The 22,321-nt window shown below is 47.7% G+C and overlaps 1 protein-coding gene and 2 long non-coding RNA genes across 3 annotated transcripts; all 3 read right to left on the bottom strand.

Moving 5' to 3' along the window:
• On the bottom strand, positions 1-6,331 carry LOC148386862 (uncharacterized). The gene is made up of 7 exons (XR_015862662.1): positions 6,166-6,331; positions 5,965-6,042; positions 4,060-4,148; positions 2,079-2,108; positions 1,720-1,887; positions 1,531-1,607; positions 1-1,063 (listed from the first exon to the last, which is right to left on the bottom strand). It is a non-coding gene; the product is annotated as an uncharacterized LOC148386862 (long non-coding RNA).
• A 2,213-nt stretch (positions 6,332-8,544) lies between these two features.
• Positions 8,545-11,007, bottom strand: LOC148386861 (janus kinase and microtubule-interacting protein 3-like). Its single transcript, XM_088396528.1, has 9 exons — positions 10,948-11,007; positions 10,667-10,729; positions 10,482-10,580; positions 10,151-10,384; positions 9,965-10,030; positions 9,835-9,903; positions 9,681-9,758; positions 9,391-9,624; positions 8,545-9,311 (listed from the first exon to the last, which is right to left on the bottom strand). The coding sequence occupies exons 1-9, from the start codon at positions 11,005-11,007 to the stop codon at positions 9,195-9,197; spliced, it is 1,020 nt and encodes a 339-aa protein (XP_088252654.1). The 3' UTR covers positions 8,545-9,194.
• A 4,914-nt stretch (positions 11,008-15,921) lies between these two features.
• Positions 15,922-18,047, bottom strand: LOC148386860 (uncharacterized). Its single transcript, XR_015862716.1, has 3 exons — positions 17,650-18,047; positions 17,461-17,537; positions 15,922-16,993 (listed from the first exon to the last, which is right to left on the bottom strand). It is a non-coding gene; the product is annotated as an uncharacterized LOC148386860 (long non-coding RNA).
• Between the last annotated feature and the right edge of the window lie 4,274 nt (positions 18,048-22,321).

Raw genomic sequence — 22,321 nt, 5'->3', positions numbered from 1 at the left:
TTGCCGGTCGGCAAACTGGAACGGGTCAAATAATAGGGGGAGTCTGGAAACGATGTGACCTTTAAGCAGCCTTTCGAAGCACTTCATCATAACCGGAGTCAGTGCAACAGGCCGGTAATCATTAAATGAGGTGATTTGAGGTTTCTTCGGCACCGGAATGATGGAGGCAGTCTTAAAGCACGCCGGCACTGTGGCTTGGCCCAGCGAGGTGTTAAAAATGTCTGTGATGACCCCAGCCAGATGACTTGCACATTCCCTGAACACACGCCCAGGAATGTTGTCGGGGCCAGGGGCCTTACAGGGGTTGACTCTCCTCAGGGTCTTCAACACATCGGCGGAGTCAAGGCAGAGTACCTCCTCTTTCTGATGGGGGACAGTTTTAACTGCTGGAGTGCCGTTTAGTGCCTCGAACCTCCCAAAGAAGTTATTTAGACCATTTAGAAAGTCAGCATCAACTACACCCAGCGGGGGGGGGAGGGTGAGTTGTAGTCTGTAATCGCCCGTATGCCTTGCCACATACTCCTGATGTTTTTGACGTCGTGGAAACGATCCTGAAATTTTCGACTGTGGTCTCGCTTCGCTATCCTGATGGCACGGTTCAAGTTGGCTCTCGCTGTCCTCAGTGTCTCCTTGTCGCCAGACTTGAAGGCAGAGTTCCGCGCTCGTAGCGTTTGACGTACCTCCTCAGTCATCCAGGGTCGTTGGTTGCCCCCGGGTGATGATATTCTTAGTGGTGCTGACGTCCTCGGTGCATTTGTTGATGTAGGCTGACACAGTCATGGCACACGCATGTCTAATGTACATCGGGAAATCTGGGAGGGAGGGAGGGAGACAGGCAGGGAGGCAGGCAGGGAGGCAGGCAGTGTCTGTCTGTTGAGGTTTTCACCTTGTTCTTCTCCTGCTGAAGTTCTAACTGGACGTCCATCAGTTTGGTTCTCAGCTCGTCATTGGCGGCCTGAAGGGCGTCCGTTCGCTCCGCCTTGGCCCGCCCTGCCGGAGCTCGTTTGGACATCTCTTACTCGAGTCTCGCCCGGTCGTCAGTCAGAGATCACAACATTTGTACCTGGAGAGCACAAACGCAGCGCTGTTTTCCACTGGCTTCGAACTCAACTTCAATCGGTACCGTAACTTACAACATCATAAACATAGAACTAGCTTGACTTATTCATTGAATAAATGCATTTGGTTCTTCAAAACTGCATCACGCAACATAGCGTGACCGAGACGGCCGTTATCCACCTGCGTGAAGTTATTTGGTGAAATGAATGAGATGTTTAAGACACCATCGTTCTGTCTCTCTGTAGATGAAGGGAAATAATCGATTGCTGAAGGTCCAAAGGTGTTGTGATAAACAAATAAACATATTAGTGATTAGTGACATATTTGTGATAAACATATTAGGCAGGATAATCACATATGTTAACTTGACTGCCCACACTGTATTTATTTATGGTTATTTGTTAAATCGAGTACTGTTAGACATGAAATAGGAAGTGTTTAACATAAATGGAAGACGAAAGGGGTACTCACCATTGTAGCTCCTGCTGGTCAATGATACGAGCCTCTTCTTGCAGTGGAAAACATACAGCCAACAAACACCGTGGAACCTAAAGGAATGAAATTAAACATTAACATTTAGCCTCAACCAACATTCACAGATACAACGCAACGCAAACTACACAAACGTAAATCTTTTTAAACACAATGAGTTGTACTTACCGTGTACGCTCTAGACGGTCCACTTGCAAGCAGAAAATAAAGATATTTCTGTTGATAATCGTCGTGTTTGTATCCGGTGTCTCGCTCAAGGCCATTGCGCCCACAGATTTGAATTTTGGCGAGAGTTCAGCCTATTGACGTCATTTCCGCGGTGTAATACCCGCATATCTGAAACGGCAAAGTTAAGAGTAGAGTTAAATAAAGTTTTTAGTCAACGCAATAATTTACAACCGTTGACCAGTCGAAATAATCGTCGAAATTTGGCGTCTGTGGCTGGAAGCAGACGCCGAGTTCGACGTTCCTCCCAAACGCCAAACTCCCTCGCTTTTCAGGGCTCAAAAAAAAACAGTTGTAATTACCTTGTACGCTCTAGACGGTCAAGTTGCAAGCTGAAAACAAAAATATTTGCCTTGTTAGTCATCGTGTTACTAACCGCTGTGTCTTGTTTGCCAGAATTGCCGCTTTCCTACTTCCTGTTGCAAGCCACGCCCACGGAGTATAATTTTGCCGTGAGTTCCGCCTATTGACGTCATGTCCGCGTCACATGACTGCGACGTAATATTATCTAAAACTGTTTGTGCGGTATTGTGTTGTTCTGTGCGGTGTTGTGTTATTCTGTGCGGCGTCGTGTTGTTCTGTGCGGCGTCGTGTTGTTCAGTGCGACGTCGTGTTGTTCAGTGCGGCATGGTGTTGTTCAGTGCGGCATGGTGTTGTTCAGTGCGGCATGGTGTTGTTCAGTGCGGCATAATGTTGTTCAGTGCGGCATAATGTTGTTCAGTGCGGCATGGTGTTGTTCAGTGCGCCATGGTGTTGTTCAGTGCGGCATGGTGTTGTTCAGTGCGGCATAATGTTGTTCAGTGCGCCATAATGTTGTTCAGTGCGGCATGGTGTTGTTCAGTGTGGGATGGTGTTGTTCAGTGCAGGATGGTGTTGCTCAGTGCGGCATGGTGTTGTTCAATGCGGCATGGTGTTGTTCAGTGCGGGATGGTGTTGTTCAGTGCGGCATGGTGTTGTTCAGTGCGGCACAATGTTGTTCAGTGCGGCATGGTGTTGTTCAGTGCGGCATGGTGTTGTTCAGTGCGGCATGGTGTTGTTCAGTGCGGCATGGTGTTGTTCAGTGCGGAATGGTGTTGTTCAGTGCGGCATGGTGTTGTTCAGTGCGGGATGGTGTTGTTCAATGCGGGATCGTGTTGTACAGTGCGGGGTGGTGGTGTTCAGTGCAGGATGGTGTTGTTCAGTGCGGCATGGTGTTGTTCAATGCGGCATGGTGTTGTTCAGTGCGGGATGGTGTTGTTCATTGCGGCATGGTGTTGTTCAGTGCGGCATGGTGTTGTTCAGTGCGGCATGGTGTTGTTCAGTGCGGCATGGTGTTGTTCAGTGCGGCATAATGTTGTTCAGTGCGGCATGGTGTTGTTCAGTGCGGGTAGGTGTTGTTCAGTGCAGGATGGTGTTGTTCAGTGCGGCATGGTGTTGTTCAGTGCAGCATAGTGTTGTTCAGTGCAGCATGGTGTTGTTCAGTGCGGCATGGTGTTGTTCAGTGCGGCATGGTGTTGTTCAATGCGGCATGGTGTTGTTCAATGCGGGATCGTGTTGTTCAGTGCGGGGTGGTGTTGTTCAGTGCAGGATGGTGTTGTTCAGTGCGGCATGGTGTTGTTCAATGCGGCATGGTGTTGTTCAGTGCTGGATGGTGTTGTTCATTGTGGCATGGTGTTGTTCAGTGCGGCATGGTGTTGTTCAGTGCGGCATGGTGTTGTTCAGTGCGGCATGGTGTTGTTCAGTGCGGCATGGTGTTGTTAAGTGCGGGATGGTGTTGTTCAATGCGGGATGGTGTTGTACAGTGCGGGGTGGTGTTGTTCAGTGCAGGATGGTGTTGTTCAGTGCGGGATGGTGTTGTTCAGTGCGGGATGGTGTTGTTCAGTGCGGCATGGTGTTGTTCAGTGCGGCATAATGTTGTTCAGTGCGGCATGGTGTTGTTCAGTGTGGCATGGTGTTCAGTGCGGCATGGTGTTGTTCAGTGCGGTATCGTGTTGTTTAGTGCGGTATTGTGTTGTTCAGTGCGGTATCGTGTTGTTCAGTGCAGTATCGTTGTGTTGTTCGTATTGTGTTGTGTTGTTCGTAATGTGTTGTGTTGTTCGTATTGTGTTGTGTTGTTCGTATTGTGTTGTGTTGTTCGTATTGTGTTGTGTTGTTCATATTGTGTTGTTCATATTGTGTTGAGTTGTTCGTATTGTGTTGTGTTGTTCGTATTGTGTTGCCTTTAACACTTAGCCTCTAACACTTAGCCTCTAACACTTAGCCTTTAGCACCTAGAAGGTAAATAAATAGGAAGGAAGGACTCACCGGTGACGTCTTCGCCCAGGTCCAAGCGTTGTACTTTGTATTTTCATCCTTCTGACAGTGGAAAACATAGCCAACAAACACCGTGGAACCTAAACGAATGAAAGAAAACTATCATTTGGCCACAACAGACATTCACAGATACAACACAATGTGACGTGCGGGGTTGAGGTTAAAGGTTGAGTGAAGGGCCCTCGTTTTAAACTACTTTTTTGAAAAGGATTGGGAACAAGTAAGACGTATTTAATTTATTTAATGGGAAGTAGTAAGAGCTATTGAATTTAATCTATGTATTATATTCTATTGTATTGTATTCTGTTGTATTCTTTTGGATTGTATTCACACTAACCCCACTAAAACTTCAGCCCACAAAAACTCGCCTCTGGCGCCTAGCCTCTGGCTTTTAGCCTCTAACACTTAGCCTTTAAAACTTAGCCTAGAAGGTGAATAAATAGGGTTAAAGGTTGAGTGAAGGGACCTCGTTTTAAACTACTTTTTTGAAAAGGAGTGGGAACAAGTAAGACGTATTTAATTTATTTAATGGGAACTAGTAAGACTTATTAAATTTATTTAATCTACTTTTCTTCCCAGGCAAAATTTGATGTGCTGCAATTCCAAATTTCCAAAGTGAATGAAGGAATGAAGTCCTTTAAATTATGATTTTGTATAAATACTAGGCATTAACACAAAATTGACGGCACAAAATGGGCAGACTTTACTTGTTTGAAAAGGACTGGTTACAAGACAGACTTTTTTAATTTATTTAATGGGAAGAAGACTTATTTAGTTTAATTGATCTATTTTTGTTCCCTGGCAAAATTCGATTTGCTGCAATTCCAAATTTCCAAAGTGAATGAAGGAAAGAAGTCGTTTAAATTATGATTTTGTTTAAATACTAGGCATAGACACAAAATCTACGGCACAAAATGGGCAGACTTTACTTGTTTGAAGAGGACTGGTTACAAGACAGACTTTTCTGATTTATTTAATGGGAAGAAGACTTATTTAGTTTATTTAATCTATTTTTGTTCCCTGGCAAAATTGGATTTGCTGAAATTGTATTTTGCCAAATCTTGACTTGAGACCTGATAGGAAGTATTAAACGCTTAGTTAAATCAATACAAGTTGGTAATAAGAGCGAGTAATGTTGGTTGAACCGATGAATGAAGGTTGAAAGCAATTTAAATTATGACTTTGTATAAATACTAGATATCAACAGAACATCTACTGCGCGAAATGGGCAGAGTTTACTTGTTTGAGAAGGAGTGGCTTATTCAAAACTAAGATTTATTTAATCTGTTTGTTCCCAGGCAAAATTGGATGTGATGCAATTCCAAATTTCACCACATGATGGTGCCCAATTTTGACTTCATAGGACATATTAAACACTTAGCTTGTTATTATGTTCAAGGTAATCAGATTTGTTTATTATTCTAATGGCCTCTTCAAAACTATTCTGGATTACTACTTTGGATCTATTCTACATTACTTGGCAACAACATACTCTGTAACAGATTAGGCAGTATAATCATATATGTTAACTTGAGAGTGCTCACACTCAATCTACTTATCGTGATGTGTTAAATCAATTACTGTTAGACATTATTTGTCTGATAATCTACCAAATCTTTGAATTGAAGAATTTGTGATTTAATTAATAGCTTGTTGTTATGTTAAGGGTAATCATACTTGTATATAATTCTAATGGCCTTCTTTTGAAAACTATTCTGAATTACAACTTTGGATCTTATATTACTTTGCAACAATCTACTCTGTGACAGATTAGGCAGTATAATCACATATGTTAACTTCAGTGCCCACACTGTATTTATTTATGGTTATTTGTTAAATCAAGTACTGTTAGACATGAAATAGGAAGTGTTTAACATAAATGTTATGGCTACTCACCATTGTAGCTCGCTCCTGGTCAATGATACGAGCCTCTTCTTGCAGTGGAAAACTTGCAGCCAACAAACACCGTGGAACCTAAAGGAATGAAATTAAACATTAACATTTCGCCTCGACCAATTTTCACACGTACAACGCAACGCGGCTACACTTCTGCTATTACAAACGTAAATCTCCTTAAACACAATGAGTGTTACTTACCGTGTACGCTCTAGACGGTCCAGTTGCAAGCAGAAAATAAAGATATTTCTGTTGATAATCGTCGCTGCTCAGCGGCTCACGGCCATCGCGCCAACAGATTTGAATTTTGGCGGAGGTTCGGGCAATTACGTCATATCCGCGGCACATGACTGCGACGTAATACCCGCTTATCTGAAACGGCAGTTAAAAGTAGAGTTACATCAAGTTTTCTTGGAACCTAAACGAATGAAAGAAAACTATCATTTGGCCACAACCAAGATTCACAGATACAACACAACGTGCGGGGTTGAGGTTAAAGATTGAGTGAAGGGCCCTCGTTTTAAACTACTGTTTTGAAAAGGAGTGGAAACAAGTAAGACGTATTTAATTTATTTAATGGGAAGTAGTAAGACTTATTAAATTTATTTAATCTACTTTTCTTCCCAGGCAAAATGTGATGTGCTGCAATTCCAAATTTCCAAAGTGAATGAAGGAATGAAGTCCTTTAAATTATGATTTTGTATAAATACTAGGCATAAACACAAAATCGACGGCACAAAATGGGCAGACTTTACTTGTTTGAAAAGGACTGGTTACAAGACACTTTTTTAATTCATTTAATGGGAAGAAAACTTATTTAGTTTAATTGATCTATTTTTGTTCCCTGGCAAAATTCGATTTGCTGCAATTCCAAATTTCCAAAGTGAATGAAGGAAAGAAGTCGTTTAAATTATGATTTTGTTTAAATACTAGGCATAGACACAAAATCTACGGCACAAAATGGGCAGACTTTACTTGTTTGAAGAGGACTGGTTACAAGACAGACTTTTCTGATTTATTTAATGGGAAGAGGACTTATTTAGTTTATTTAATCTATTTTTGTTCCCTGGCAAAATTGGATTTGCTGAAATTGTATTTTGCCAAATCTCGATTTGAGACCTGATAGGAAGTATTAAACGCTTAGTTAAATCAATACAAGTTGGTAATAAGAGCGAGTAATGTTGGTTGAACCGATGAATGAAGGTTGAAAGCAATTTAAATTATGACTTTGTATAAATACTAGATATTAACAGAACATCTACTGCGCAAAATGGGCAGAGTTTACTTGTTTGAAAAGGAGTGGCTTATTCAAAACTAAGATTTATTTAATCTGTTTGTTCCCAGGCAAAATTGGATGTGATGCAATTCCAAATCTATCTGAAACGGCAGTTAAAAGTAGAGTTACATAGTTTTCTTTTTTAATCAACACAATCATTTACAACCGTTGACCAGAAAGAATCGTCGAAATTCGACGTCCCCCACAAACGCCACGCTCACTCGCTTTTCAGGGCAACAAAAGTACTTCTTTTTAAAAACGATGAGTTGTACTTACCGTGTACGCTCTGGACGGTCCAGTTGCAAGCAGAAAATAAAAATATTTCTCTTGTTAGTCGTATGTTACCATCCGCTGTGTCTTTGTCAACATCGCCGCCATTTTCCTACTTCCTGCTGCGAGCCACGCCCACGGATTTAAATTTGGGCGGAAGCTCTTTCCATTGGCGTCGTTTTCGCGTATAGCAAATCCGATTGGTTGGGAAGGGGGCACGGTTATGCAGCCGAGGGGTCCTGTGATCGGTGGGATGTAAAGTAGGCGTCGACGTCACGTCCGCGTCACGTGACCACGACGTGGCAGACGATATAGCAACCGCTGTTTTGTTTAGTAGATTTACAGTTGTTATGCATTGGCATAATGGTGTGCACTCAAAATAGATTTAAATAAATTAAATATTTCTTCTGCCCACTCCCTTTTAAACAAGTTAACTCTGCCCACGTCCATTGACGTCTTGTCTGCGTCACGTGACCACGACGTAGCGACGTCATGTAGTAACCGCTGTTTTGATCAGTAGACTTACAGTTATTATGCGTTGACATAATGGCGCACTGGTTAGCATGGCCACCTCTTAAGCATGATGTTGCGGGTTCGACGCCTGATCAATGTTAGCATGGAGTGAGCTTAAGTGCATGGCGCTGAAGATTTGAATCTTTGAAATGCGCTGAGGTCTGACATATCAGGCAGAATGGTTTGCCATCACGTTCAACAAAAAATAGAAACTTTCCCACTCTGATTAAAACGTCCTGTGTTCATCTACGTATTTTCGTTTTGCTGTGCATCTTTTCCCTGCCATTTCAAGAGCCCAATTGACACTCATAGTTTAAAGAAATGTGTTTGCCCATCCTACTTTGTGGAATTTCACCACATGCGCTTTTGACCAAAATACCAAATTGAACTCAAGTGAAGCCAACACGCACAACCCCCCCCCCCCCCCCCCCCCCCCCCCACACACACACACACACAAATGTTGATATGAACATAAAAGAGCCGCATGCGGTTCGGGAGTTGCGGCTTGGCCAAACCTGTACTATACAACTTTATTTGTATAAAATTTTCACAACAGCTGTCACACAAACAAAGCGGGAAAAACCGAAGACGTGCGTGTTCCGCCCACGCTGGATTTATTTGCACCTTTGAAAAGACACCGTATTGCCGCAGATGTGGCAAAGAGTACTTTTGGGCATCTGAGACGGAAGGATGTCCAAAGCATCACGTCACCTGCTCTGGTAGGCATGGTGGTGGGACGTTGAGGTCAACCGCTTTGGGGTTGGCTGAATCTTTGATCGCAGGATGCCACACACTTGAAGACAGAAGCAGAAAAGCAGAGCTAAATGCAAAATGTACTCACCGGTGACTCCAATTTTTTTCCCCCCTGAAGAAACAGCTGGACGGGTGGCCCCGGCTGGCCAGTGGGACTCTTGTTATTCTGACCCTTTTTAGTGCGCGTTTGGGGCAACAACCGTTTTTTGTGGCGCTCTCTTCTGGTTCAAAAGTGCCCTGCATGTGAATTTGCTTTTCCTGCCTTCTGATTGGATGAGCGCCGGTGTGACGCGGTGCCTCTGTCACCGTGGCGGGGGGTATACGTTGGCATCGGAGCGTCTGCCAACGTCTGAGACCGGCTGGCAGTGTATCGGAGGTGTCGAGTGCGGTGCCGCTGGAGCTCACTCACCAGCTGGTGTTAGGGCCACAGAATGAAGGCCAAGGAGAAGAATAGAAAGAGAAACAGAAACTTCTCCTCCAATTGTTTGATTTGTCTCTTCTGAGCTTCGATGAATTCTTTCAGCTCTTTGTTCCTCTAGGACGGACAAATGGAAAGTGGCATTCAAAAGCCAGTAAGCGTGCAAGTAAGTGCCGGGCTGGCTTTGGGCCCTTACCTGTTGCGCGCTGTGCAGCAGATCCATTCTCTCTTGGAGGATGCAAGCGTCGCGCTCCCTCAACTCGCACATCAGGGCTCGCTTCCATTGGTCCACGGCGCTCCTAAGCTCTTCTCTCTGATCCGCCGTCAGCACGTCATTCACGCCAGCGTGGCTGGCTTTTTCGCCGTCCGTGGCGGGGCAGTCCCGCTGCGGTAGCGCCTCGTACAACATGGCCTCCAGCTCCAGGATCCTCTGGGCCGCAATCCTCGTCCATCAGTGGTCCGGCGGGAGATTTGAGGGCGGCTTACCTTATGAGCCTGGTCCATGGAACACTTCCTGAAGTCCAACTCTTCATCCAGGTAGCCCTTCTGCTTGCAGAACATATCCTAGCACAGCTCAAGGTCAGAATTGTTGGGGCACATTGCCGGAGTTCCCCTTGGCTGATGTCGCGTGTCTGTCTACCTTCTCACTTTCAATGTCCAACATCTTCTGTTGAAGTGCTGACTTGGTCACTTTGATGTATTCTAACCACTGAGGAAAGGCTGCTGTCACATAAGCAGAATGCGAGAGCGTGCGTGGACGTGCGCGTTACCTTCTCGGCTAGGGTGAGAAGGGTCCTGGCGTGAATCACGACCACCTGCTCCTCGTTGGTGAGATTCTGCAAGAGCCCAAAGGCACAGCGTCAACAAGCTTCTTTCAGCGCAAAGCCTTCCAAAAGTCACATTTGAGCCGCCGAGTCTCGTGGAGTGCGAACATAAGGAGTTCGACATACACTTACGGCGTTATAGCCCAGGATGTCCAGCTTCTTCATCAGATCACTGATGACGATGTCCGGGGGAAAGGCGCAAGGAGCAATGTAAGGTGTTCTGGGACCTCGGGTTAAGGTTAGGGTTGCGAGGGACGCCTTACGTACGCTCACGCCCTCGGCCTCGCAGTAGATCTGCAAAGGGCTGAGGCCGTCTGGGAAACGGACTTGCAGAAACTTCAAGACGGGGGAGCGCCACTCCCTCTCCTGAAAGGCAGAGGCATGCATCCGTCCGTCCGTCCGTCCGTCCGTCCGTCCGTCCGTCACATCTCTGGCCTCAACACGCTTGTGCGAGTCTTCCCACCTCCAGCTCCAGGATGCGGAACTCAAGCAGTTCGTTTTGGTCTCGGATATCCTGGATGTGCTCTTTCAGACGCGCTTCTTCCGCCTCCATCCGCCTGACCTGAAAAGACAGTCAGACCTCATCTGCGGGGCTTCCCGACGGGTGTGACGCCAAGCGACTCCGCCCAGCGCCTTTCTTTCCGTCACCTTTTCGGCCAACTGCTGATTGCTCTGACGCAGCAGCTGCTTCTCCTCCACCCACTTGACATTCTAGAAGAGACAAACGCGTGGACAGCTTTGGAATGTTGTGTCATTTTCATCCACAAATTCTTTGGTTGACTGGAAAATGACATTTGCTTTTCTCCGCATTTTCCCAGCCACGTTCGGGGGGGGGGGGGGGGGGTTGGTCCAGTAATGCCAGACGAATGAGTGACTGAAGAATGTAGCTATTTTGTCTGAGAAAAAGGTGTGCTCATTGATGAGCTTACCTGTCCTTGTTGCTTCAGCGCTGACTCCAGATCTGCTACTCTGCTTTGATAGTGACCCATTTCTACCATCAGCTTTTCTCTGGTCTGAAAGGAGGAGGAGGGAGGCTCCTCCTCCTCCTTTCAGACCAGAGAACACCCGAGGCTGGGTGAGAACGGGGAGGCTGCGACCCGGCCGGGGGTTGCGGAAAGGGGCGCCACCTTGATCTCCTTCTCGGCGTCGTAGTCCCCTTCGCTGGTCTGGGCTAGCAGAGCGTAGGCTCGTTGCAGCGCTTGATATTCTTGCGTCAGCTGGCGGTAGCGAAGCTCCGCCTCTTCATGCACACACCAATGCAACACAGCACTAGTACCAGAATCAGTCAGACCGGCGACAAAGCACCCGCGACGCAAAGACGAGTCCGATTCCAGGCTGAAGAGGAATGTTTGGTGCCAATACGCTGGCAGAAATGGCGGGCTACCTCTTCGGGTTCCGTGTCGGGGGTTCTGTCGGTGTGAAAAGACAAGGACGATCCGTCCGAGTCCACCAACACGTCTTCGTCGTAGCCGTAAAATGTTTCGATGACCTGCGGGCGCGGAAGCAAACATCTCTCTGAACAAACTGAAGCGACACCTCACGATGAATCGACGAGAGGAACGATAGCGAGAAAAAGGCCATTTCATCTTGCGCAACACCAAGCAGCCGCAAACAAACAGACTCACCTTGCAGGACCTCACGCTTTGTTCCTCCTCAGAGATTCTCGACGTCGGTATCGTAGCAGCAAATCTCTCTCCTGTCGACACAAATAATCCGCCTTTGAGATTCTTTGGATGCAAAGGGAACGAATGGCTCCGGCGCAGAAACAAACGCGACTCACAATGACATTTCTGACATGAGCTCCTGTCTCCAGAGCCTGAAAAACACGTCACCGGCGATGATTGGAGGGACGCTCGTCTTTTCCAAAAGTGACAACTACAGGGTGTGTCAGGGTTTTCCAGATTATCTTTATCGTATCATTATGTTGCTTTGACTTTGACTGCAACCTGTAATAAATAATATTATTTATCCCTTATTTATCCCTATCGCTTATCCCTTCCTACACAAAGTCGTAAAACACCCCTTGCTATGTTTTGACTAGAGGTCAAGGGCTTCCTCTATTCAATCCACTCTTACACCCACCCTGTTTCTCTTAATTAAAATGCTCGTGCAGGAGCCGAGAGTCAGACTTCATTCGTACAACGGATGGACTCTCCACCTGCAGGTGTCCAAAAGAACTTACTTGTCTCCCGTGTGGTTCTTGCAAAATAAGTTGGAGCGAGCGCAACTCTAACAGGGTGCATTTTGCCACTAGCTGCCTACGGACAATGACGTCGCGCTCGCGGCTCATGGTTGACGGGCTGAGCAGCCGGGTAAGTCCGTCGTTTTCAGCGCACAGCGAGTGGCAAAGGCGCTGACAAAACGGGAGCTTTGAGCTGCTGAAAACGGCAAAACAAGTCTAAAGCGTGTTCAAACGCGTGCGCACAATGCTCCTGCTTGAAAGGTCGGAATTTAAGGGGCCAATTTTTTGGATGGCGGCCGCCGGCCAAGCTTTGGACGGAAAAGGTTTCCTGGCGACAGCGAGCGAGCGCGGCGCTGCCGTACGTGCACCGAGTCGCCTGCCTGAAGACCTTGGACAAGTCGTCGATGATGTGCCGCTGCTCCACAACTTGAAGGAACTCCATTTCACCGTCCTGCTGGCCGCAACCGCGGTCCAGGTCATTGAGCGAACTAGGCCTTCTCTGTGGAACACAAATGCAGTGGACTCTGTTGGCACGCCGCCGTTGTCCGCGTCGACTTACCAAGCTTGCCATCTCCTCGTTCTCCTGGGTGACAAAGCGCACTTTGTTTTCAAGGCGGCACAGCACCAGCGAGAGTTCTTCATTCTTCCTGCTCAGGCGTTTGTTTTTGTACAGGAGTGGCAGAAACTGGCTTTCTGTTTCTCTCAGTCGCTTTAGCTGCAAGCATGAAGTGCGGGATGTGAAAGACGCACAACACGCGGGCCAGAACGTATCCATTCCTTTTGCATCGGTTTGAACGGAATCGTGGCTTTGGCTCCCAATAAAAGACATCTACCAGGCAACCGACTCGCCGCGCCGCTCAACTAATAAGCAAGCGCAATGGGTGCCTCGCTGGATGGCGCGCATCAAACGTAGCGCAAACCTTCAAGCGTGCCGTCAATAAATTACCAGTTCATTGCGCTCTTCAGAAAGCAGGGCGTTTCGATCCTCCAGTTTCCTGATGACTGCGCTGAGCTCAGCGATTTTCAGATGAAACCGTCGCGTGTCCCGATCCTCCTGAGACTGAAAACGCCCCGCAACACACACACACAAGCACTCGTTCAAAGTTCAAAACTGTTTTTGTGCTACCTTCCTCCAGCAACGAACTAAGTCATGCGTACTGCAAGTGTGTGATGAGGTGGCTTACGCAATGAAGAGGATTGCTAGTAGCGGCGTTGACCCCACTTCCAGGGTAGTTTAGGCCCGCCCTTTGGGAATCCCTCAGGGCAGCGATCTGCTGCTCGGCAGCCTGAGTCTGCAGCTGAAGGCGGTGGACGTGGCCGGCCCCAGGGCTTCATCCAAAACACTAACCGCTCTGTCTTTCAGCTTGATCTCATCCGTCTGGATGTACAAACGGGGAGCGCTCAGGCAGGCGGGCAAACTCATTTGCCAGAATTGTGACAAAAACAAAGAGAGCAACCGGCCAATTTTTTTCTTGAATCGACTAGAACACCTTTGCTGTGACAAAAGCGAAGCGAGCAACCGGACATTTTCTTCTTGTGAAATAGAATAGAATAGAATGCCTTAGGTGTCATTGCACTGCAGGTATACAACGAAATTGGGAACATAGCCACGCACCGCGCATCTGATCAGTCCTACCAGTCGGCGGATCTCCCTCTCGCAGTCTCTCTTGGTTCGGCTCAGCTCCTCCCGATGCTGGTGATGAGCCGATCGGAGCTCGGCCGCTCGGGACTGCCAGGCCTGCTGGGCCGCTGCCAGGGCTTCTTCCGCGCTCCTGGTGGAGGCGACACCGCTCGGTCTCCCGACACCGCCGCGTCTCCTCCACCTCCGCCAGCAAAGCGCCCCCCCTCCTCACCTGAGCAGACATTGCGCCACACCGGGCCGTTGAGACCGCAACGGAGCGCCGCGACGCTTACTGGGGACAAGCTACACAATACGGTAGCGGCCGCATCGAAGCCCGACGTGGCGTGCGGATAGTCAGACACGGATAGAGCGGATCACCTTGTCCATGGAGCCGTCCCTCAGGCTGAGGACCAAGGCATTCAGTCGCTGGATCTCTCCATCTTTGATTTTGATCACTCTCATCAGCTCCATTTCATGCTGCCGCAGTAATGTCTCCCTGGTAATGGCTAACTCTTTCTGCTTCTCCTCATGGAGTTTGCTTTTGAGTTCCGTCATGGCGGCGGTGGCACGGTGGTGCTCCGCCCGCAGGTCCTGACTTCTCTCTCTCTCCAGACAGCTGACCTGACATGACTTAGACTTAGACAAACTTTATTGTCATCTTGTCTGCACATGGTGCATACAAAACGAAATTCCATTGCATACGTCTTACAACAAAGTAGTGATATTGCAGTTGAATAGAAGTAACATATCCTATGAAAATATATATATATACATATACTATATATATATATATATATATATATATATATATATATATATATATATATATATATATATTAAAAATAAGTATAAAGTGCAGCAGTGATAATTATGCAATAGTGCAAGTAGGCAAAACAGTATTCAAGAGTGTGCAGAGGAATGCTAAACCATGTATTAAACTTCTATTTAAAGGGTTTATACAAGTTCAGTAAAGTTGGTAGTGCGAGATAGTGCAAGATAGAGGTCCGTAGTGTCATAAAGTACAGTTCTGTGAATGTGTGATGCAGAGTTCAGTTTAGAGCTCAACAGTTCTAGTGTTCAACAGTCTGATGACAGCAGGGAAAAAGCTGTTGCAGAACCTGGTGGACCTGCAGCGGATGCTGCAAACCTCTTCCCAGAGGGCAGCAGGGAGAACAGTCCATGGTGGGGGTGTGATGGGTCATTGATGATGTTACGGGCACGGGACATGCAGCGCTGAGATGAAATGTCCTGAATGGAGGGAAGAGGAGCCCCTATGATCCTCTCTGCTGTCCTCACCACTCTCCTCACGTTCTTCCAATCGGAGGCGGTGCAGCCTCCACACCATACAGAGAGACAGCTTGTCAGAATGCTCTCTATGGTGCTCCTGTAGAACGTCCTCATGATGGGTGGGGGCAGGTGGGCTCTCCTCATCCTCCGCAGGAAGTACAAGCGCTTCTGTGCCCTCTTGACCAGTGCCGTAGTGTTCATAGTCCAGGTGAGGTCTTCTGTGATGTGGACCCCCAGGAATTTGGTGGTGCTGACCACCTCCACAGCTGAGCTGTTGATGATCAGTGGAGCGTGGTGAGGCTGTTTTTTCCTGAAGTCGACGACGATCTCCTTCATCTTCTCCTCATTCAGGATCAGGCTGTTTTCTCTGCACCAGCCCACCAGCTGCTCCACCTCCTCTCTGTAGTCCAGGTCGTTGTTGTCTCTGATGAGCCCCACCACCGTTGTGTCGTCTGCTGACTTCACGATGTGATTGGTGGTGAACCTGAGGACGCAGTCGTGTGTCATCAGGGTGAACAGCAGGGGGCTCAGGACGCAGCCCTGAGGGGAGCCTGTGCTGAGGGTGATGACATCAGAGGTGTTCTGTCCGACCCGGACTGACTGAGGTCTGTTGGTGAGGAAGTCTAGCAGCCAGTTGCGAAGGGGGGTGTTGAAGCCCAGGTGTTCCAATTTTCCTACCAGATGCTGTGGGATGATGGTGTTAAACGCTGAGCTGAAGTCCAGGAACAGCATCCGCACATGGGTGTTCTTCTCCTCCAGGTGAGCCAGGCTCAGGTGAAGAACGGAGGAGATGGCGTCCTGAGTGGAGCGGTTTTGCCGGTCGGCAAACTGGAACGGGTCAAATAATAGGGGGAGTCTGGAAACGATGTGACCTTTAAGCAGCCTTTCGAAGCACTTCATCATAACCGGAGTCAGTGCAACAGGCCGGTAATCATTAAATGAGGTGATTTGAGGTTTCTTCGGCACCGGAATGATGGAGGCAGTCTTAAAGCACGCCGGCACTGTGGCTTGGCCCAGCGAGGTGTTAAAAATGTCTGTGATGACCCCAGCCAGATGACTTGCACATTCCCTGAACACACGCCCAGGAATGTTGTCGGGGCCAGGGGCCTTACAGGGGTTGACTCTCCTCAGGGTCTTCAACACATCGGCGGAGTCAAGGCAGAGTACCTCCTCTTTCTGATGGGGGACAGTTTTAACTGCTGGAGTGCCGTTTAGTGCCTCGAACCTCCCAAAGAAGTTATTTAGACCATTTAGAAAGTCAGCATCAACTACACCCACCGGGGGGGGGGGGGGGGGGGAGGGTGAGTTGTAGTCTGTAATCGCCCGTATGCCTTGCCACATACTCCTGATGTTTTTGACGTCGTGGAAACGATCCTGAAATTTTCGACTGTGGTCTCGCTTCGCTATCCTGATGGCACGGTTCAAGTTGGCTCTCGCTGTCCTCAGTGTCTCCTTGTCGCCAGACTTGAAGGCAGAGTTCCGCGCTCGTAGCGTTTGACGTACCTCCTCAGTCATCCAGGGTCGTTGGTTGCCCCGGGTGATGATATTCTTAGTGGTGCTGACGTCCTCGGTGCATTTGTTGATGTAGGCTGACACAGTCATGGCACACGCATGTCTAATCTACATCGGGAAATCTGGGAGGGAGGGAGGGAGGCAGGCAGGGAGGCAGGCAGGGAGGCAGGCAGTGTCTGTCTGTTGAGGTTTTCACCTTGTTCTTCTCCTGCTGAAGTTCTAACTGGACGTCCATCAGTTTGGTTCTCAGCTCGTCATTGGCGGCCTGAAGGGCGTCCGTTCGCTCCGCCTTGGCCCGCCCTGCCGGAGCTCGTTTGGACATCTCTTACTCGAGTCTCGCCCGGTCGTCAGTCAGAGATCACAACATTTGTACCTGGAGAGCACAAACGCAGCGCTGTTTTCCACTGGCTTCGAACTCAACTTCAATCGGTACCGTAACTTACAACATCATAAACATAGAACTAGCTTGACTTATTCATTGAATAAATGCATTTGGTTCTTCAAAACTGCATCACGCAACATAGCGTGACCGAGACGGCCGTTATCCACCTGCGTGAAGTTATTTGGTGAAATGAATGAGATGTTTAAGACACCATCGTTCTGTCTCTCTGTAGATGAAGGGAAATAATCGATTGCTGAAGGTCCAAAGGTGTTGTGATAAACAAATAAACATATTAGTGATTAGTGACATATTTGTGATAAACATATTAGGCAGGATAATCACATATGTTAACTTGACTGCCCACACTGTATTTATTTATGGTTATTTGTTAAATCGAGTACTGTTAGACATGAAATAGGAAGTGTTTAACATAAATGGAAGACGAAAGGGGTACTCACCATTGTAGCTCCTGCTGGTCAATGATACGAGCCTCTTCTTGCAGTGGAAAACATACAGCCAACAAACACCGTGGAACCTAAAGGAATGAAATTAAACATTAACATTTAGCCTCAACCAACATTCACAGATACAACGCAACGCAAACTACACAAACGTAAATCTTTTTAAACACAATGAGTTGTACTTACCGTGTACGCTCTAGACGGTCCACTTGCAAGCAGAAAATAAAGATATTTCTGTTGATAATCGTCGTGTTTGTATCCGGTGTCTCGCTCAAGGCCATTGCGCCCACAGATTTGAATTTTGGCGAGAGTTCAGCCTATTGACGTCATTTCCGCGGTGTAATACCCGCATATCTGAAACGGCAAAGTTAAGAGTAGAGTTAAATAAAGTTTTTAGTCAACGCAATAATTTACAACCGTTGACCAGTCGAAATAATCGTCGAAATTTGGCGTCTGTGGCTGGAAGCAGACGCCGAGTTCGACGTTCCTCCCAAACGCCAAACTCCCTCGCTTTTCAGGGCTCAAAAAAAACAGTTGTAATTACCTTGTACGCTCTAGACGGTCAAGTTGCAAGCTGAAAACAAAAATATTTGCCTTGTTAGTCATCGTGTTACTAACCGCTGTGTCTTGTTTGCCAGAATTGCCGCTTTCCTACTTCCTGTTGCAAGCCACGCCCACGGAGTATAATTTTGCCGTGAGTTCCGCCTATTGACGTCATGTCCGCGTCACATGACTGCGACGTAATATTATCTAAAACTGTTTGTGCGGTATTGTGTTGTTCTGTGCGGTGTTGTGTTATTCTGTGCGGCGTCGTGTTGTTCTGTGCGGCGTCGTGTTGTTCAGTGCGACGTCGTGTTGTTCAGTGCGGCATGGTGTTGTTCAGTGCGGCATGGTGTTGTTCAGTGCGGCATGGTGTTGTTCAGTGCGGCATAATGTTGTTCAGTGCGGCATAATGTTGTTCAGTGCGGCATGGTGTTGTTCAGTGCGGCATGGTGTTGTTCAGTGCGGCATGGTGTTGTTCAGTGCGGCATAATGTTGTTCAGTGCGCCATAATGTTGTTCAGTGCGGCATGGTGTTGTTCAGTGCGGGATGGTGTTGTTCAGTGCAGGATGGTGTTGCTCAGTGCGGCATGGTGTTGTTCAATGCGGCATGGTGTTGTTCAGTGCGGGATGGTGTTGTTCAGTGCGGCATGGTGTTGTTCAGTGCGGCACAATGTTGTTCAGTGCGGCATGGTGTTGTTCAGTGCGGCATGGTGTTGTTCAGTGCGGCATGGTGTTGTTCAGTGCGGCATGGTGTTGTTCAGTGCGGAATGGTGTTGTTCAGTGCGGCATGGTGTTGTTCAGTGCGGGATGGTGTTGTTCAATGCGGGATCGTGTTGTACAGTGCGGGGTGGTGTTGTTCAGTGCAGGATGGTGTTGTTCAGTGCGGCATGGTGTTGTTCAATGCGGCATGGTGTTGTTCAGTGCGGGATGGTGTTGTTCATTGCGGCATGGTGTTGTTCAGTGCGGCATGGTGTTGTTCAGTGCGGCATGGTGTTGTTCAGTGCGGCATGGTGTTGTTCAGTGCGGCATAATGTTCAGTGCGGCATGGTGTTGTTCAGTGCGGGTAGGTGTTGTTCAGTGCAGGATGGTGTTGTTCAGTGCGGCATGGTGTTGTTCAGTGCAGCATAGTGTTGTTCAGTGCAGCATGGTGTTGTTCAGTGCGGCATGGTGTTGTTCAGTGCGGCATGGTGTTGTTCAATGCGGCATGGTGTTGTTCAATGCGGGATCGTGTTGTTCAGTGCGGGGTGGTGTTGTTCAGTGCAGGATGGTGTTGTTCAGTGCGGCATGGTGTTGTTCAATGCGGCATGGTGTTGTTCAGTGCTGGATGGTGTTGTTCATTGTGGCATGGTGTTGTTCAGTGCGGCATGGTGTTGTTCAGTGCGGCATGGTGTTGTTCAGTGCGGCATGGTGTTGTTCAGTGCGGCATGGTGTTCAGTGCGGGATGGTGTTGTTCAATGCGGGATGGTGTTGTACAGTGCGGGGTGGTGTTGTTCAGTGCAGGATGGTGTTGTTCAGTGCGGCATGGTGTTGTTCAAGGCGGCATGGTGTTGTTCAGTGCGGGATGGTGTTGTTCATTGCGGCATGGTGTTGTTCAGTGCGGCATGGTGTTGTTCAGTGCGGCATGGTGTTGTTCAGTGCGGCATGGTGTTGTTCAGTGCGGCATAATGTTGTTCAGTGCGGCATGGTGTTGTTCAGTGCGGGTAGGTGTTGTTCAGTGCAGGATGGGGTTGTTCAGTGCGGCATGGTGTTGTTCAATGCGGCATGGTGTTGTTCAGTGCGGGATGGTGTTGTTCAGTGCGGGATGGTGTTGTTCAGTGCGGCATGGTGTTGTTCCGTGCGGCATGGTGTTGTTCAGTGCGGGATGGTGTTGTTCATTGTGGCATGGTGTTGTTCAGTGCGGCATGGTGTTGTTCAATGCGGCATGGTGTTGTTCAATGCGGCATGGTGTTGTTCAATGCGGGATCGTGTTGTTCAGTGCGGGGTGGTGTTGTTCAGTGCAGGATGGTGTTGTTCAGTGCGGCATGGTGTTGTTCAATGCGGCATGGTGTTGTTCAGTGCTGGATGGTGTTGTTCATTGCGGCATGGTGTTGTTCAGTGCGGCATGGTGTTGTTCAGTGCGGCATGGTGTTGTTCAGTGCAGGATGGTGTTGTTCAGTGCGGCATGGTGTTGTTCAATGCAGGATCGTGTTGTTCAGTGCAGCATAATGTTGTTCAGTGCAGCATGGTGTTGTTCAGTGCGGCATGGTGTTGTTCAATGCGGCATGGTGTTGTTCAGTGCGGGATGGTGTTGTTCAGTGCGGCATGGTGTTGTTCAGTGCGGCATAATGTTGTTCAGTGCAGCATGGTGTTGTTCAGTGCGGCATGGTGTTGTTCAGTGCGACATAATGTTGTTCAGTGCGGCATAATGTTGTTCAGTGCGGCATGGTGTTGTTCAGTGCGGCATGGTGTTGTTCAGTGCGGCATGATGTTGTTCAGTGCGGCATGGTGTTGTTCAGTGCAGGATGGTGTTGTTCAGTGCGGCATGGTGTTGTTCAATGCGGCATGGTGTTGTTCAGTGCGGGATGGTGTTGTTCAGTGCAGGATGGTGTTGTTCAGTGCGGCATGGTGTTGTTCAGTGCGGAATGGTGTTGTTCAGTGCGGCATGGTGTTGTTCAGTGCGGCATGGTGTTGTTCAGTGCAGGATGGTGTTGTTCAATGCGGGATGGTGTTGTTCAGTGCGGGATGGTGCTGTTCAGTGCAGGATGGTGTTGTTCAGTGCGGCATGGTGTTGTTCAATGCGGCATGGTGTTGTTCAGTGCAGGATGGTGTTGTTCAGTGCGGCATGGTGTTGTTCAATGCGGCATGGTGTTGTTCAATGCGGCATGGTGTTGTTCAGTGCGGCATGGTGTTGTTCAGTGCGGCATGGTGTTGTTCAGTGCGGCATAATGTTGTTCAGTGCGGCATGGTGTTGTTCAGTGCGGCATGGTGTTGTTCAGTGCGGCATGGTGTTGTTCAGTGCAGGATGGTGTTGTTCAGTGCGGCATGGTGTTGTTCAATGCGGCATGGTGTTGTTCAGTGCAGGATGGTGTTGTTCAGTGCGGCATGGTGTTGTTCAATGCGGCATGGTGTTGTTCAGTGCGGGATGGTGTTGTTCAGTGCGGCATGGTGTTGTTCAGTGCGGCATAATGTTGTTCAGTGCGGCATGGTGTTGTTCAGTGCGGCATGGTGTTGTTCAGTGCGGCATAATGTTGTTCAGTGCGGCATGGTGTTGTTCAGTGCGGAATGGTGTTGTTCAGTGCGGCATGGTGTTGTTCAGTGCGGGATGGTGTTGTTCAGTGCGGCATGGTGTTGTTCAGTGCGGCATAATGTTGTTCAGTGCGGCATGGTGTTGTTCAGTGTGGCATGGTGTTCAGTGCGGCATGGTGTTGTTCAGTGCGGTATCGTGTTGTTTAGTGCGGTATCGTGTTGTTCAGTGCGGTATCGTGTTGTTCAGTGCAGTATCGTTGTGTTTTTCGTATTGTGTTGTGTTGTTCGTAATGTGTTGTGTTGTTCGTATTGTGTTGTGTTGTTCGTATTGTGTTGTGTTGTTCGTATTGTGTTGTGTGTTTCATATTGTGTTGTTCATATTGTGTTGAGTTGTTCGTATTGTGTTGTGTTGTTCGTATTGTGTTGCCTTTAACACTTAGCCTCTAACACTTAGCCTCTAACACTTAGCCTTTAGCACCTAGAAGGTAAATAAATAGGAAGGAAGGACTCACCGGTGACGTCTTCGCCCACGTCCAAGCGTTGTACTTTGTATTTTCATCCTTCTGACAGTGGAAAACATAGCCAACAAACACCGTGGAACCTAAACGAATGAAAGAAAACTATCATTTGGCCACAACAGACATTCACAGATACAACACAATGTGACGTGCGGGGTTGAGGTTAAAGGTTGAGTGAAGGGCCCTCGTTTTAAACTACTTTTTTGAAAAGGATTGGGAACAAGTAAGACGTATTTAATTTATTTAATGGGAAGTAGTAAGAGCTATTGAATTTAATCTATGTATTATATTCTATTGTATTGTATTCTTTTGGATTGTATTCACACTAACCCCACTAAAACTTCAGCCCACAAAAACTCGCCTCTGGCGCCTAGCCTCTGGCTTTTAGCCTCTAACACTTAGCCTTTAACACTTAGCCTAGAAGGTGAATAAATAGGGTTAAAGGTTGAGTGAAGGGACCTCGTTTTAAACTACTTTTTTGAAAAGGAGTGGGAACAAGTAAGACGTATTTAATTTATTTAATGGGAACTAGTAAGACTTATTAAATTTATTTAATCTACTTTTCTTCCCAGG

This window comes from Syngnathus floridae, chromosome 14 (assembly GCF_059516105.1).
Source record: "Syngnathus floridae isolate MCC-2025c chromosome 14, RoL_Sflo_1.0, whole genome shotgun sequence".
Taxonomy (NCBI): domain Eukaryota; kingdom Metazoa; phylum Chordata; class Actinopteri; order Syngnathiformes; family Syngnathidae; genus Syngnathus; species Syngnathus floridae.
The sequence above is the reverse complement of the archived record's forward strand: the minus strand, read 5'-3'. Positions and strand labels throughout refer to the sequence as shown.

Bases quoted from the DNA above. Each gene is read 5' to 3' on its own strand.
- LOC148386861 (XM_088396528.1), bottom strand. From the start codon at position 11,007: ATGGGTCACTATCAAAGCAGAGTAGCAGATCTGGAGTCAGCGCTGAAG. The intron at 10,031-10,150 runs GTAAGTGTATGT...GGGCTCTTGCAG, and splicing joins ACATCCTGGGCTATAACGCC to AATCTCACCAACGAGGAGCA. The intron at 9,759-9,834 runs GTAGACAGACAC...GAGCTGTGCTAG, and splicing joins TGGACATTGAAAGTGAGAAG to GATATGTTCTGCAAGCAGAA.